The 12628-nt window shown below is 41.6% G+C and overlaps 1 protein-coding gene across 2 annotated transcripts; it reads left to right on the top strand.

Moving 5' to 3' along the window:
- Positions 1-3052: 3052 nt before the first annotated feature.
- slc7a7 (solute carrier family 7 member 7) lies at positions 3053-12599 on the top strand. Of its 2 annotated transcripts, XM_078275808.1 has the most exons (11): positions 3053-3373; positions 3872-3918; positions 5112-5751; positions 7812-7937; positions 8117-8261; positions 9269-9392; positions 9478-9581; positions 9694-9790; positions 9934-10083; positions 10207-10390; positions 11835-12599. In XM_078275808.1, the coding sequence occupies exons 3-11, from the start codon at positions 5262-5264 to the stop codon at positions 11900-11902; spliced, it is 1488 nt and encodes a 495-aa protein (XP_078131934.1). In that variant the 5' UTR covers positions 3053-3373; positions 3872-3918; positions 5112-5261; the 3' UTR covers positions 11903-12599. The 2 variants fall into 2 exon arrangements, with proteins under 2 accessions (XP_078131934.1, XP_078131933.1); XM_078275807.1 differs by lacking the exon at positions 3872-3918.
- Positions 12600-12628: the final 29 nt, after the last annotated feature.

The following is a 12628-nucleotide window of genomic DNA, read 5'->3' as shown; positions in this document are numbered from 1 at the left end:
TAAATATAAGCTGCGGTTACATTTTATGCCTTTTTATTGTTACATTCTCTTTCCTTTTTGTAATGCCATGCTGCTGAATGCATGTTTCTGATGTGCTGAGTTGCACTGTGAGTTGCACTGTGTCCTGTGCTGCCGAAAGATCTTAAACAAACCCGTTAGTAATGATAACCACGATGATAATGATGGCAATGATTGTGTTAGATTATCAGTACTTCTGTGAACACTCCCTGTACTTATAGCGGTAACATTACCTTATTCATACTGATGATTGTAAGTTTTTTTCTTGTTGTTGATGCTATCTGCAGGGTCAAACCAACAAGGGTGAGCCCTGTGCGTTATAATTCTCCCTCCTTTATCTTTCCTTTCCCCCCTCTTTCCCCTGCTCTCCTCTCTCAAAGCACTTGAGAGTTTTATGCTCCTGCAGAAACTGTCTGCACTCACTGCATTCCTGCTTTGCCCATTTTAGTATTTGTATGCTTTGTAAACTCTTCTTTGTAGCAATGACAAAATATGTTCCCATGCCTCCCATGTGATGTAAAGAAGATAAATAAAACGATGTGAAGAAGAGACCTGTTTGTTGCTAGTCTGTGGTGTTTTTTTGTCTGGATTCAGTTTATGTCTTTGTGAAATCATTTATCTGTTTATGTATTCTGTTTGCATGACTCCTATTCTGTGTGCCTGCATGTATGCTGTTGGTCAGTTTTGGCTTGTTTGTTCCAGCTCTGTGTGTCTGGATCTGGGATCCTTTGTCTGGGACGCTGGGCTAGCTGTCTACTAATTCTGCCTTTTTTGCCCTCAATGTCTTTTAATATGTTTCAGTTCTCCACTAGTGTGTGTGTGTGTGTGTGTGTGTGTGTGTGTGTGTGTGTGTGTGTGTGTGTGTGTGAAAAGGATAATCAGAGCCTGTATGAGTGTGATTGAGGGTGCAGCTGTAGAGGCCGCCACCTCCCCCCCTTGCCTTTCCCTCCCCTCTCTGTGTCATACGCTCTTTCATACGCACTCTCATTTTCTCTTTCATTTCTCTCCCTCACTCTTTCTGCTCACCCCCTCACCCCTGTACTCCCCCCCCATCCTCCCACCCCATGTAATGAGCTGACACACAGGAAGCTCTAATCCTCACACAATGCCACCCCTCTTCCCCCCAGAGTGACTGGGAGCGGGACAGGGGGCAATAGGGACCAACCTGGCCCAGCTGTCCCCAAAATGGCTGCCTTTAATCCCTCCAGTTTTTAGCCTACAGGGGCTCCTGAAACCATGACAACCGGTAACCAAGAAAAAGAATGCTCAGAGCAGGGAGCGGGACAAAAGGAGTGAAAGGAGCCATGTGTGAGAAGTTTGTCCACATGCGTTTGTGGGCGACAAGGGACGTGTCTCAATCAAAGAAAGTCATTTAAATAGTTTTCAGTTTGAGAAAGGAGCAGGGAGGTGGACGTGAATACAAAAAGTCCACAGGTGTGATGGAGATGGTTGCTGACTCTGATCACATGCAAGATATTTATCATCATCAATATGCATCAATCAACTCTCTGTAGATCAATCATTTTCAGCAATAAGGACAAAAGTTTTTTGAGGTGTTAAAGGTCATGTAATTTGCATATTTAGCCTACAATTAATGAAAAATCAACACCCAGTTGGAAGACAAAGAAGTTGTTTTTTCCTACATTGGCCACTGATTTTGATAATTACAGCTGCCATTCAACTAAAAAGTGTTACTGACATTCAACATTTTGTTTCTAGAGGGCTTCTGCTTTTTTAAGGAGTCACAAAATTGTGTCGAGCTTAAAAATAGTTAGTAATTAAGTAATTTTTTTTAAAGGACACATAAAGTCAGAATAAACTAAATTCTCTCTCTCTCTCTCATGATGAGAAACTGTAATTCTACACCCTTTGGTGGCAGTAGCTCAGTCTGTAGGGAATTGGATTGGGAACCAGAGGGTCACTGGTTCAAGTCCCCATAAGGACCAAAGTATGGTGGTGGACGGTACTGCCAAGATGCTCTTGAGCAACGCACTGAACCCCCAACTGGTCGAGTGCCTGTCCATTGTCAGCTACAGCCCCCTCACTCTGACATCTCTCCATTAGTGCATGTACAGGTACTGAGCGTGTGTGTGTGTGTATTTCAGGCCTGTGGGTAATGTGTATTCTAACAGACTGAAAACATTGTAATTTCCCTTGCGGGATTAATAAAGTATACATTATTATATTATTTAGTTTTAGTATTTTCTAAATCCACAAGAGGGAGCTATGGTCCATATTTTGGTCATCATCAAACGTGTGATATTTTACACTGACACGATTATTACATTATTATTTGTATCCTGCAGAGAAATAATAAACATCAGCTGATCTTTTCTTTCCCCGTGTGTGTTTATTTAATATATACTCAGTGGTGGAAGTACTAAGATAATTTACTTAGCCTAAGTAAACGTAGCAATACCATAGTGTAGAAATACTCTAGAAGTACAATTCCTTCATTCAAAATTTTACCTAAAAATACAAAATACACATAATCCCACTAATTACAGAATGGCCCATTTCAGAAATGAAGTACTTTATATAGTACTGCTGTGTAGCTCATTATTAATAATATATCATATTTTATTTGTTGATAATATTTTGTAATAATAATCTGTAAAGTTACCTGTAATTAAGTTTATCAAATAAATGTAGTGGCGTAAACAGTATATAGTTCCCACTGAAATGTAGGCTAGTTGAGCCTAAATAACATAAAATGAAACTACTCATAAACAAGTGCAATTACTTCCCACGTTCATGCCTACTATAAGTCGTATTAATATTTGATTAGTATAGACATTGTACCTAATAGTGAATTTACAACTCGTCGCGTTGTATTAGGCTACTATAATATTTGCTCATTATGAATTGATATCTCTAAACATGTTGTCTTGCTGTTGTTTTCACTGGACCATTTATCAAGGCTAGCCGTAGGCTAATAGTTCAGTTCCTCTATCGATTCTAACACTTGTTTGAAGTGCGCGATAATTTCATTAAAACCCTACAATTCTGTAATAAGTCACTCAGGAGACACAATGCGGGGCAATCAAGTTCCCCTCTCCCCTCCCCTCGTGTGACTCGTTTCCTTGGTAGTAAAGCGCTAGAAACCTCAAGTACATAAAAGCCAAGTGGATCAGCTGAGGAGCGCGGAGGAACACTGCAAAGCAAAGTCAAAACCAGAGGAAACAGCTGCGTGAAGACGAGGAGGAAGACGCACGAAGAGGCCTATTATTGACTGTAGTAGAGAGAAAGAACAATGAGAGGGTGAGCTGGCTAAAAGAGGTGAATTACAGTAGACATTACATTATTTGGGATCAAGTTGGACACCCAGGAGGACACACACACGGAGCTGGAGAAGGTGAGTCTCCCCAAAAACTTGACTATATACTCACCAAGGCTGTTGATACAAGATAGACATATTCAAATTACAACGCAGCCCGTTTATTATTTATAACCTGTAATGTCAGTGCACGTGTGTATTGTTGTCTCTTAGCACTGTATGTAAAAGTGAGTAATTAAAATCATTTTTTTCACTAGAAGAGGCTTTTAGATGTAGCCTATAATTATTATTTCAACAGGAAGATGTCAAAATAAAGTTAGGTAGGAGCTTGCATCCTGCCAACCAGGTCCCCTGAGTTTTAATGACATCTTTCATCTATATAATTCAAACTCCTCATTTCCCTATTCACTTGAGTCGAGAGGATTTTCCTAACCTTGAGTAACTCATGAAGGACTACTTATCAGCAGCTTTTGGACCTTGCACTCTCTTTTCTGTAAGAACCTCACCTTTCAGTGTCTGTGGCATGCATTTGATCACATGCAGGAAGACTCAATCTACTGTCCTTCTCCTTTGCAGTCACTCTCTGACCCCACGTGTTGCTTATCTGCTGCTGCCGCCTCAAGGTATCTGGACCTTTCAGTCACTCTTACCTGTCATATTTGTCTTTAATTCCTTAATTTCTGCTTTAAATCTACAGTACATCTCTCCCACTGAATTACTTATTTGGTGTCTTCTGCTTACTATCTTGGCATCAATTTTTACATCAACACACCTCATTGTTCTTTCTGTTTCGAAGCTCAATTTTCCTAGTCTAAGTGACTGTTCTTGGTTATTTGATTCATCTCTGTCTGGCTCTGCTCATAAAGAAATGCTTTAACAAGCCCCGATGACAGTTTTGGGGATTGAAGGTAAAAAGTCTCCTGGGTTTAAACTTGGATATATTTGGTTGAAAAGTGAAAGTTTTTAGAAAGTAGGAAAACATACAGATTTTCAGGAAATCACATTGAAAAACTTTCCCTTTTCAACCAAACTTATGGCTGCTTGGACATCTTTTCACCCTTAAATCACCCAAATGTTTCAACTCAGCAGATCGCCAATTTGTCTTGAACATCTTAATGTAATATCACAGCAATCTTTGCCCTATCTCATTCAAAACTCCATTAATAGATCATTCATTTTAGGGCAGTTAATTTGTAAGTTTGTGTGTGTACGTTAGATTGTGGAGCCTATTAACGTAGAGCGACATTAACTATTGAAGCCGGTCATGCAGAAATGTCAGTGAGCAGGCTGCCCTCAATGTGTCTGTCTCATCATCAAACTCCATACATGCTGAGGATGGTGAACTTTGGAAAACATGTGACCGGCCACTGTGCTGCTGACACCTAAACTCTGCATGTGTGTGTGTAGGGGGGATCAATGGACAGCTATGAGTCAAAATGTTTGTGTGTCTCAGTCGGTAATTCTTCCTCAGCTAGTATGGTTGCTAATGAAGAGCTGGTGTTTTCAGGCATGTGGCATGTTTGCTTCTCTCCCTCTTCTCTCTGTCAATACACTCAACCTTAAAAGGCCATTTGCTGTGCGGTCTAATGGCTCTCCAATCCACAAAACTGCTCTCAAATCCAACAGTGTCCATACTAGTGTGGTATTATGTGATTTTTTTTATGTTCCCACATAGTGCCCTTGGCATCTAAATATGTTGTTGTTTGACTAAATTTGGACAGGATTGCAACAACCCAAGTATTTGCTGTATGTATGCTGTGACAAATCAGTCTCCATGGTAACAGCATCACTAATATGACCTGCATTTCCTCCACAGATGGCATGAGAGGATCATAGATAACTGGGGGTGGTAAAGTTTAAGTCTTAAGTCTCACATCAAGGCGAAAAACTCTCCAATTGCGACTGTTATCTTGTTCGAAAAACAGTTTCTCACTTTACTAATCAATAAACCACCAAACCACGAACAATGGCGTCCTACAGCCCTGCCCCAACACATGAGGCGAACAATGGTGGCAAACCATCTACAAAGTCTGAAGGCCCAGAGTCCATGAAGCTGAAGCAGGAGATCTCCCTCCTGAATGGGGTCTGCCTGATTGTGGGGAACATGATTGGATCAGGGATCTTCGTCTCACCAAAGGGCGTCCTCATCCACAGCGCCTCATACGGCCTCTCTTTGGTGGTGTGGACCATCGGAGGGATCTTCTCTGTGTTCGGGGCCCTGTGCTACGCCGAGCTGGGGACCACCATCACCAAGTCGGGGGCCTCCTACGCCTACATCCTGGAGGCCTTCGGGCCTTTCCTGGCCTTCATTCGCTTGTGGACGTCGCTGTTGATCATTGAGCCAACCAGCCAGGCCGTCATAGCCATCACGTTCTCCAACTACATGGTGCAGCCCATATTCCCCACCTGCATAGCTCCATACTTGGCCAACAGGATGCTGGCTGCTGCTTGTATATGTAAGTACACATCTTACAATCAAAAATCCAAGATGTGTCAATGTTTGAGTGATATAAAGAGACAAAGATGATGTCTGCCACAGTTAGTTTCACATCTGAAAGAGAGCATGTGAGCTTTGTAGACTAGAGAAGTAAAAAATGGTGACACCATTGCTGTAGTCAGCAGCTCTGCAGCAGAAAGACTCACTGATATACAAAAGAGGAACTGAGTGAATCCTAAAACTTGAGTACCAATTTACTTGAACTCCCTTTTACTCAATCTCAGATTTAGAAATATTAGCATGATGTCTCGCACGAGGGGACTTGAGTCACAGCTTCTTTTTTTTTTATGTTGGAACAATAAGAATTCATTCATAAATGCAGAGGTGACCCATTGTGTATGGATGCGGCCCAGATTGCCAAAGTAACAAGAACACAATGGCACTGAGAAAGAGCAAAGCTGACAAACTGAATTAATCAAACTAACAAGAAATACACAAAACTGCTCCCGAGGCAACCAAGCCCAACGAAATACCAACACTCAGGCAACCAGACAAGAAGCCACAAACTCAAACAGAGAGCTTGTTAAGTTAATATCTTACAGACAAGCCCTGATAATCAAAATAAAAAAAACACATTGTGCTAGTTTGCAATAAGTATTACACATTCCTCCACCTACCCATGAACACACACTTAAATACACACACATACACACTTGCGTTCTGCACTGATAAGCAGTGCTCAGAGGAGAAGAAGACTGATAGCTGTGAGGTAAAGTCCTGCGGAGAGACTCTGACCTGAGCGGCTAACAGGCTATTTACAGCTCAGCACAGGAGTAGACCTTAAAACCAAACTAAACACACTTCCTGTTAGCTAAAACATTTGAGTTGGGAACTGAAGCCACGCTTCAAATCGCATACTTGTTCTACTTTTAGTAAGCTTAAACAAATCTCAGACATGACCCTCTTGCTCATCATCTAAAGGTACTGGGGAGGACTATTGTACTTTCAGGTAATTCACCTGTGTTGTCCTGGATGTCAGAGCCTCTCCCCCGTACGTGAGTTCACAGGAAGTGAGCAACTGAATTAGTTTTCCAACATCTGTATTTCATTTCACATCTGGACCATATTTGACCTCCGCTACTAGTAGTCAGCTGTCCTCCTAAACCCGATCTCACACCTCCCACCCTTCTAACCTTTCACTGTCAACACACCACGCCTCTACTTCTGTGTGGCAAAGTCTCCCTCTCTATCGCTCATCGCCGGTTGCCTCCATCTGGAGCTGTATGTTTTGTTGTGTTTGACCTGGCCTCCTGTTGGGAAGGGACTTGTTATGATCCTCTCCCTGTCAAAGTGGTGGAAGGTGATAGTGTTATTATTCGTCCCCTCACTGCGCATGAAGGTGGTCAACGTGGAGGAGGGGGCAGTGAAGTAATCCTTTTTTAGTCTCTTCTTAAAATGACTGGGTGATGTGGAGGTCTGTGTGGCGCGTGAGTGGGAGCGCTTTGACGTGGTGAACTTAGATAAAATACGTCCACTCAGCTGGCTTGCAGGTGAGTTTGTTTATTCAGTGCTTACCAGGAGGACGATTTACACAATAAGAAATGCTTTTATCTCCAGGTATTTGATTCAAATCTTGAATACATCCTGTGCCTGACGCACGTTTATGAACTTCAATGGATCACGTGTTGATAAGAGGCCAGAGAGAGATAAGACACAGAGAGAAGCATACAACATGTTTCCAAAGAACATGCTGCTCAAAGTGAAGGAGGGCAATAAGGGAAAAAGTATCAGTTAAGACCATTTTTCCTCAATCATTCACAACTTGTGTGTGTGTGTGTGTGTGTGTGTGTGTGTGTGTGTGTGTGTGTGTGTGTGTGTGTGTGTGTTTTGTATGTGCTGCACTCAGCTGTTTCCTCGTCTGAAAAACAACAGACCAGTCTGCTTGAGTCAGCAGCAGCGTTTCCTTAAATCGTACACGGAAAAATGCTGGCACACACTCAGTTTACAGAGCAAATGTCACCCAGTGAGATTGTTAAATTATTTGTTTCTGTGTGTTTTGGTTGCTTCCACTTACCTTAGGTTTGCTGACCTTTGTGAACTGTGCCTATGTAAAGTGGGGCACCAGGGTCCAGGACTTCTTCACGTACGCCAAAGTCATCGCTCTCGTCGCCGTCATCATCACTGGCCTGGTGAAAATCGGACAAGGTCACTAACTCTTCTCTCTCTTGATCCGAAACCTTCCACAATAGCTTAACTTTAAGAAAACCAAATGCTTAGATGCTAAAAAACACACGACTTTTATACACAACATATGCAGGTTTAAATGATGAGTTCAAGGTCATAATTACGGTCTAAAATTAAATCATTGTGTTGGTGTTTTCCAGGTCACACACAGAACTTCGAGGGCCTTTTTGAAGGCTCGTCTGAGGATCCAGGACACATTGCTCTGGCTCTGTACTCAGCTCTGTTCTCCTACTCAGGATGGGACACCCTCAACTTTGTCACGGAGGAGATCAAGAACCCAGAGAGGTGAGGATAATTTACTTTGATTATAAGAAATAAGAAAGAAATAGCTAAGTGTACACTTAGCTATTTCTTACTGCTCCAGCTGTGCCACTATGAGTGTTTAAGAGTGTTTGACCAGCACATAAATGCAAGCAAATTAATCAATCTTTAGTCTTTTAGCTGAAGATTCAAATTGTCAAAGTTAAATTCTTATTTGTATGAAATTTCCTGGAATTTGTCCGCCATCACTTACATTGGAAGCATGTTAGAAAGGGATCTCTTAATGGACAGTTTGAACAGTAGGAATGATAACAAGCAAAAACTGATATTACTGACATTTGTGCATATAAGTATTCTGAGCTCTGGAAATTATTCTTACAAGAAATGCAATATCTTAAATCAGATCTCCTCCCATCGTGTACTTCCCCCTACACATAGATGAGTCATGTAATGATTTTAAATGAGTATTACCTCGTGCTGGTAGATCACACACACACACTAGCTCTTACATTTTTCTTTATATTTGTGAATATGTTGTCTTTATACTCAAAGTTAAATATTTAATCCATCCTATACACTTGCCACAGTTCTCTCTCATGAGAGTATTCCTATAAAACCAAAGGAAATGCTTTCTCTCCAGTGCGTCATAAAAAAAGCTGCAGGATGCCAGTTCTGCTGTGATTTGATCAACACCTGTGGCATTGACTTCCTGAAATGTAAATCAATAAGAAAACAACCAAGATCACACTGAAAGTATATGTGTGTTTGAGCCTTTTGGTGTTATTCACACAGCCAAACACTAATCAAATGAAGCAAGACTACTCATGTGATCGGATCACAAGCCTCTCCATGAGATTCCAGGCTAATTAAGTGACCCCCCACGTACCACAATCCCCATCCTCCCCTCACCCATGGGGTAGCTCTACACTGGACCCAGAGACTCCTGAGCAATCCTGAATCTCACACACTTCACATTTAAAGTCTCTGTATCTCCTTTGCTTCCCTCTGCTGTTTGTTTGTGTGAACTACAGGAACCTGCCACTGGCCATTGCTATTTCCATGCCTATAGTCACTGTGATCTACATTCTGACCAACGTGGCTTACTACACCATCCTCCCCATGAATGTAATCTTAGACAGCGATGCTGTGGCAGTGGTAAGTGCATATAATTGTCAATAAATCACTTTACTTTATATAATCATATAGTGCCGCTTTATATCACTTAATCTCGTCTTTCCAGACGTTTGCAGACCAGGTATTTGGTGTCATGAGCTGGACTATTCCCTTCGCTGTGGCTCTTTCCTGCTTCGGAGGACTCAACGCCTCCATCCTGGCTTCCTCCAGGTGAGTGAATATTTTTTGCCATCACTTCATCCCTGTGTCATTAGCATCCCACTCATCGTCACTTGTGTCCATCACTCATCACTGCTCTGTTGCACATTTCTGTGTCTAAAAGGCTGTTCTTCGTGGGCTCCAGAGAGGGCCACCTGCCCGACTATCTGTGCATGATCCACGTCCACCGCTACACTCCTGTCCCCGCCCTGCTCTTCAACGTCAGTCAGCTATCACCATCTTTTATTTTCTGTTGTTTAATGGTTTAGTTTACATTTCTTTAATCCCACTGTTGCATCTTTGGAAAAAAAACGTCCCCACATCTCACAGTCTGACTTACAATGTTTCTTGTATGTCTCTGCAGGGCATCATGGCTCTGATATACCTGTGTGTAGAAGACGTTTTCAGGTTGATCAACTACTACAGCTTCAGCTACTGGTTCTTTGTTGGTCTGTCCATTTTGGGGCAACTGTATCTGCGCTGGAAGCAACCAGACAGAAAGAGACCGCTAAAGGTAAGGACGCAGAACCAGAGATATTGTCTTTTAAAAGGTGCTTTAGAAAAAAAGCTTACCTACTTACACACAACTTTTTATTTCTTACATATCTGACCATCATCTCATCTCTTCTTTCCTCAGCTCAGTCTCATCTACCCCATCATTTTCTGTCTGCTCACGGTCTTCCTGGTGGTGGTGCCGCTCTACAGTGACACCATCAACTCTCTGATCGGCATCGGCATCGCCCTGTCAGGAGTGCCTGTTTACTACCTTTGCTGCTACACTCCGGCCCATAAGAGGCCACTGAGGCTACGGAGCCTCATTGGTAAGAGAGCCGCAGGATTCGCTCTCTGTTTTCGTAAATCAAAACCAACTTTGTTGATTTTAAAAAGCAGAGGTCTTAAACTCAATGACCTGTTGGCCATTGGCCAGGTTTTGGGCACATAAAACAAAGTTGTTTAGTAGTGTTGTAGTGTAGGTTTATCCTAAATATTTAAAGTAAGTGTTTGGCGCCAGAGAGGAGAATAAGGTGCATGTCTTCGGGGGAGCTCTAATGTACAAGGAGCCAATGAGCAGTATAAGGGGCAGTGCAAAAATACATGTAATTTGGCTGAGGGTAGAAGATGAAACGTAATGCACATTAACCCGAGGCAGGAGAACAGGGGAAGCCTGCAGAGTTGCAGGAGAGGAGACTTATCTTAACTTGTGTAGGTCCAACGAAGACGAGGAAGTCCACAGTCACATCCGAGCAGGTCACAGAGACAGCTGAACAGGCTTCTTCCAAACCCTCTCCGGGGATCAGCACACTCCCAGCAGCACTTTGTTGCTCAGGGATTTCTAGGAAATCCAGCCGGTTCTTGGAAATACTGCCACTCTGTTTACTTTTATATATGTCGCTGTTTTTCTTTTTTTGAGCAAAGACATCCAAATACTGGATTAAACTTTCAGTTATCGCCTCCTTTAGCTACTCTCACTCCTCTTTCTGTTCTCCTCCGTGCTGTCTTTGTTAGTTTTCCCCAGCTCACATGTGTCTCTCATTTATCTCCTGATTTCCCCCACCTTCCTTTCCTGTCAAGGTTGAAAAGGGCTATTCTGTACTTTTTCTTCCAACCATTTTTGCTACAGTGTAATGCTGCTTGAGACTGTGTGGTATTTAACGATAGCTTAAAGGGGCAGTCACATTAAACTCCATAAAAATAAATATAACTTAGTAATTACAGTAAAACTAATCAGGAAACAAAATCATAATTTGCAGGCCAGATGTAACACTATTGTTTTAAAGGGATCCATTAATATCCTTTAGTGCATTAAATCATGTGCAAGGAATTGGAAGTCACATTTGACTCTTTAATGGTCCCACATGAGAAAAAAAATAGATTTTCTTTCTTCAAATTATTAAAATGTCTTTAGACATTACATTTTTGTTCAGTCAGCCCTCAAGAACTAAATTAAAAAATATATTATTTATGAAAACTTTACTACAAACAGGACACATGCCAAAGGTGATTCTTCTAACTCTTTGCCAGGAAGCCACCTAAAAAGGTCTGCTTCTGAAAACCGCAGTGCACCCTGGGAATTTCTTCCAGGCCTTACTGCTAGAGATGGCTCAATCAGGTTGAATCGAGTACAGCTACTTCTTTGACCAGATATCACAGCTACAGAGTACTTTGCTTGGACTCAACACTAATGATGTCAACTTAAACTCAATTTGGTGTCAATGTTTAGTCTAATAATTACAATAACATTTCTTCTGTCTCCACCTCTTTCAGCTAAATCCGGCTTGCTGATTCAGAAGGTGTGCTACTCTGTTCTGACTGAAATGGACAAAGTAGAGTAGATGTTTGCTTTTACCAAACTGCCGGAGACTGACCACGCACAAATGTAGAACCTGAACTCATCCTGGCCAGCCGCTGCCGCCACAAGGCCTCGGTGGGACGTAGCATTGGGGCTTGAGGTGGACCCAGCTCTCCGACCTGTCAATCATCACCAGGCAATCTCATTGATGAATGTATTAATAATGGCGCGTGGGTGCTAGTTGGCAAGATTTCACTCTAGCTGACTGAGACTTCAGAGAGAACATTTTTATGCACTCCTGAAGAAATCATCACCTCTATTTCAGAACTGTACACATTAGTAGGAAATTATTGAATTCATGTGTCATATCAAGTTTTATTTTTGTGAAATGACATACATGCAATACCTTTTTGATTTTACTGGAAGGTGGCAAATTATTATTATGATTAAATTGTTTAAGTGAACAGGAGACCATCTTTGGAACTAAAAGCATTATTGACTATAGAAACAGCCTTGCTATTGTTGCACAAAGAAAATCAAGCAGTAAAAGAGATGAGAATATATATGAAAGTAAAGTTTTATATATACAAGTCAGCCCGAGGTCTAGTGAAGGGCTATCTTTACACAAATAAACAAATTTTATCTGCAGCGTCTGACTGAATCACAGGCTGTTTAATGGAAGAGTTTGAAACAGTTGAGCTGCTAATACTGTACATATTTATAATAAAATTACTTGATAACATAAATCTACTTGTTTCTTTCTTTCTGC

This window comes from Sander vitreus, chromosome 19, assembly GCF_031162955.1.
Source record: "Sander vitreus isolate 19-12246 chromosome 19, sanVit1, whole genome shotgun sequence".
In the NCBI taxonomy this organism is placed as follows: Eukaryota; Metazoa; Chordata; class Actinopteri; order Perciformes; family Percidae; genus Sander; species Sander vitreus.
Note: the sequence above shows the minus strand (reverse complement) of the source record. Positions and strands in the feature narration are given on the sequence as shown.

What these genes read in the sequence shown, in the direction of transcription:
- slc7a7 (XM_078275807.1), top strand. Translation starts at nt 5,262, where the DNA reads ATGGCGTCCTACAGCCCTGCCCCAACACATGAGGCGAACAATGGTGGC. An exon ending in CCTGGTGAAAATCGGACAAG is followed by an intron (nt 7,938 to 8,116) that starts GTCACTAACTCT and finishes GGTGTTTTCCAG; the next exon opens with GTCACACACAGAACTTCGAG. An exon ending in ACAGCGATGCTGTGGCAGTG is followed by an intron (nt 9,393 to 9,477) that starts GTAAGTGCATAT and finishes TCGTCTTTCCAG; the next exon opens with ACGTTTGCAGACCAGGTATT.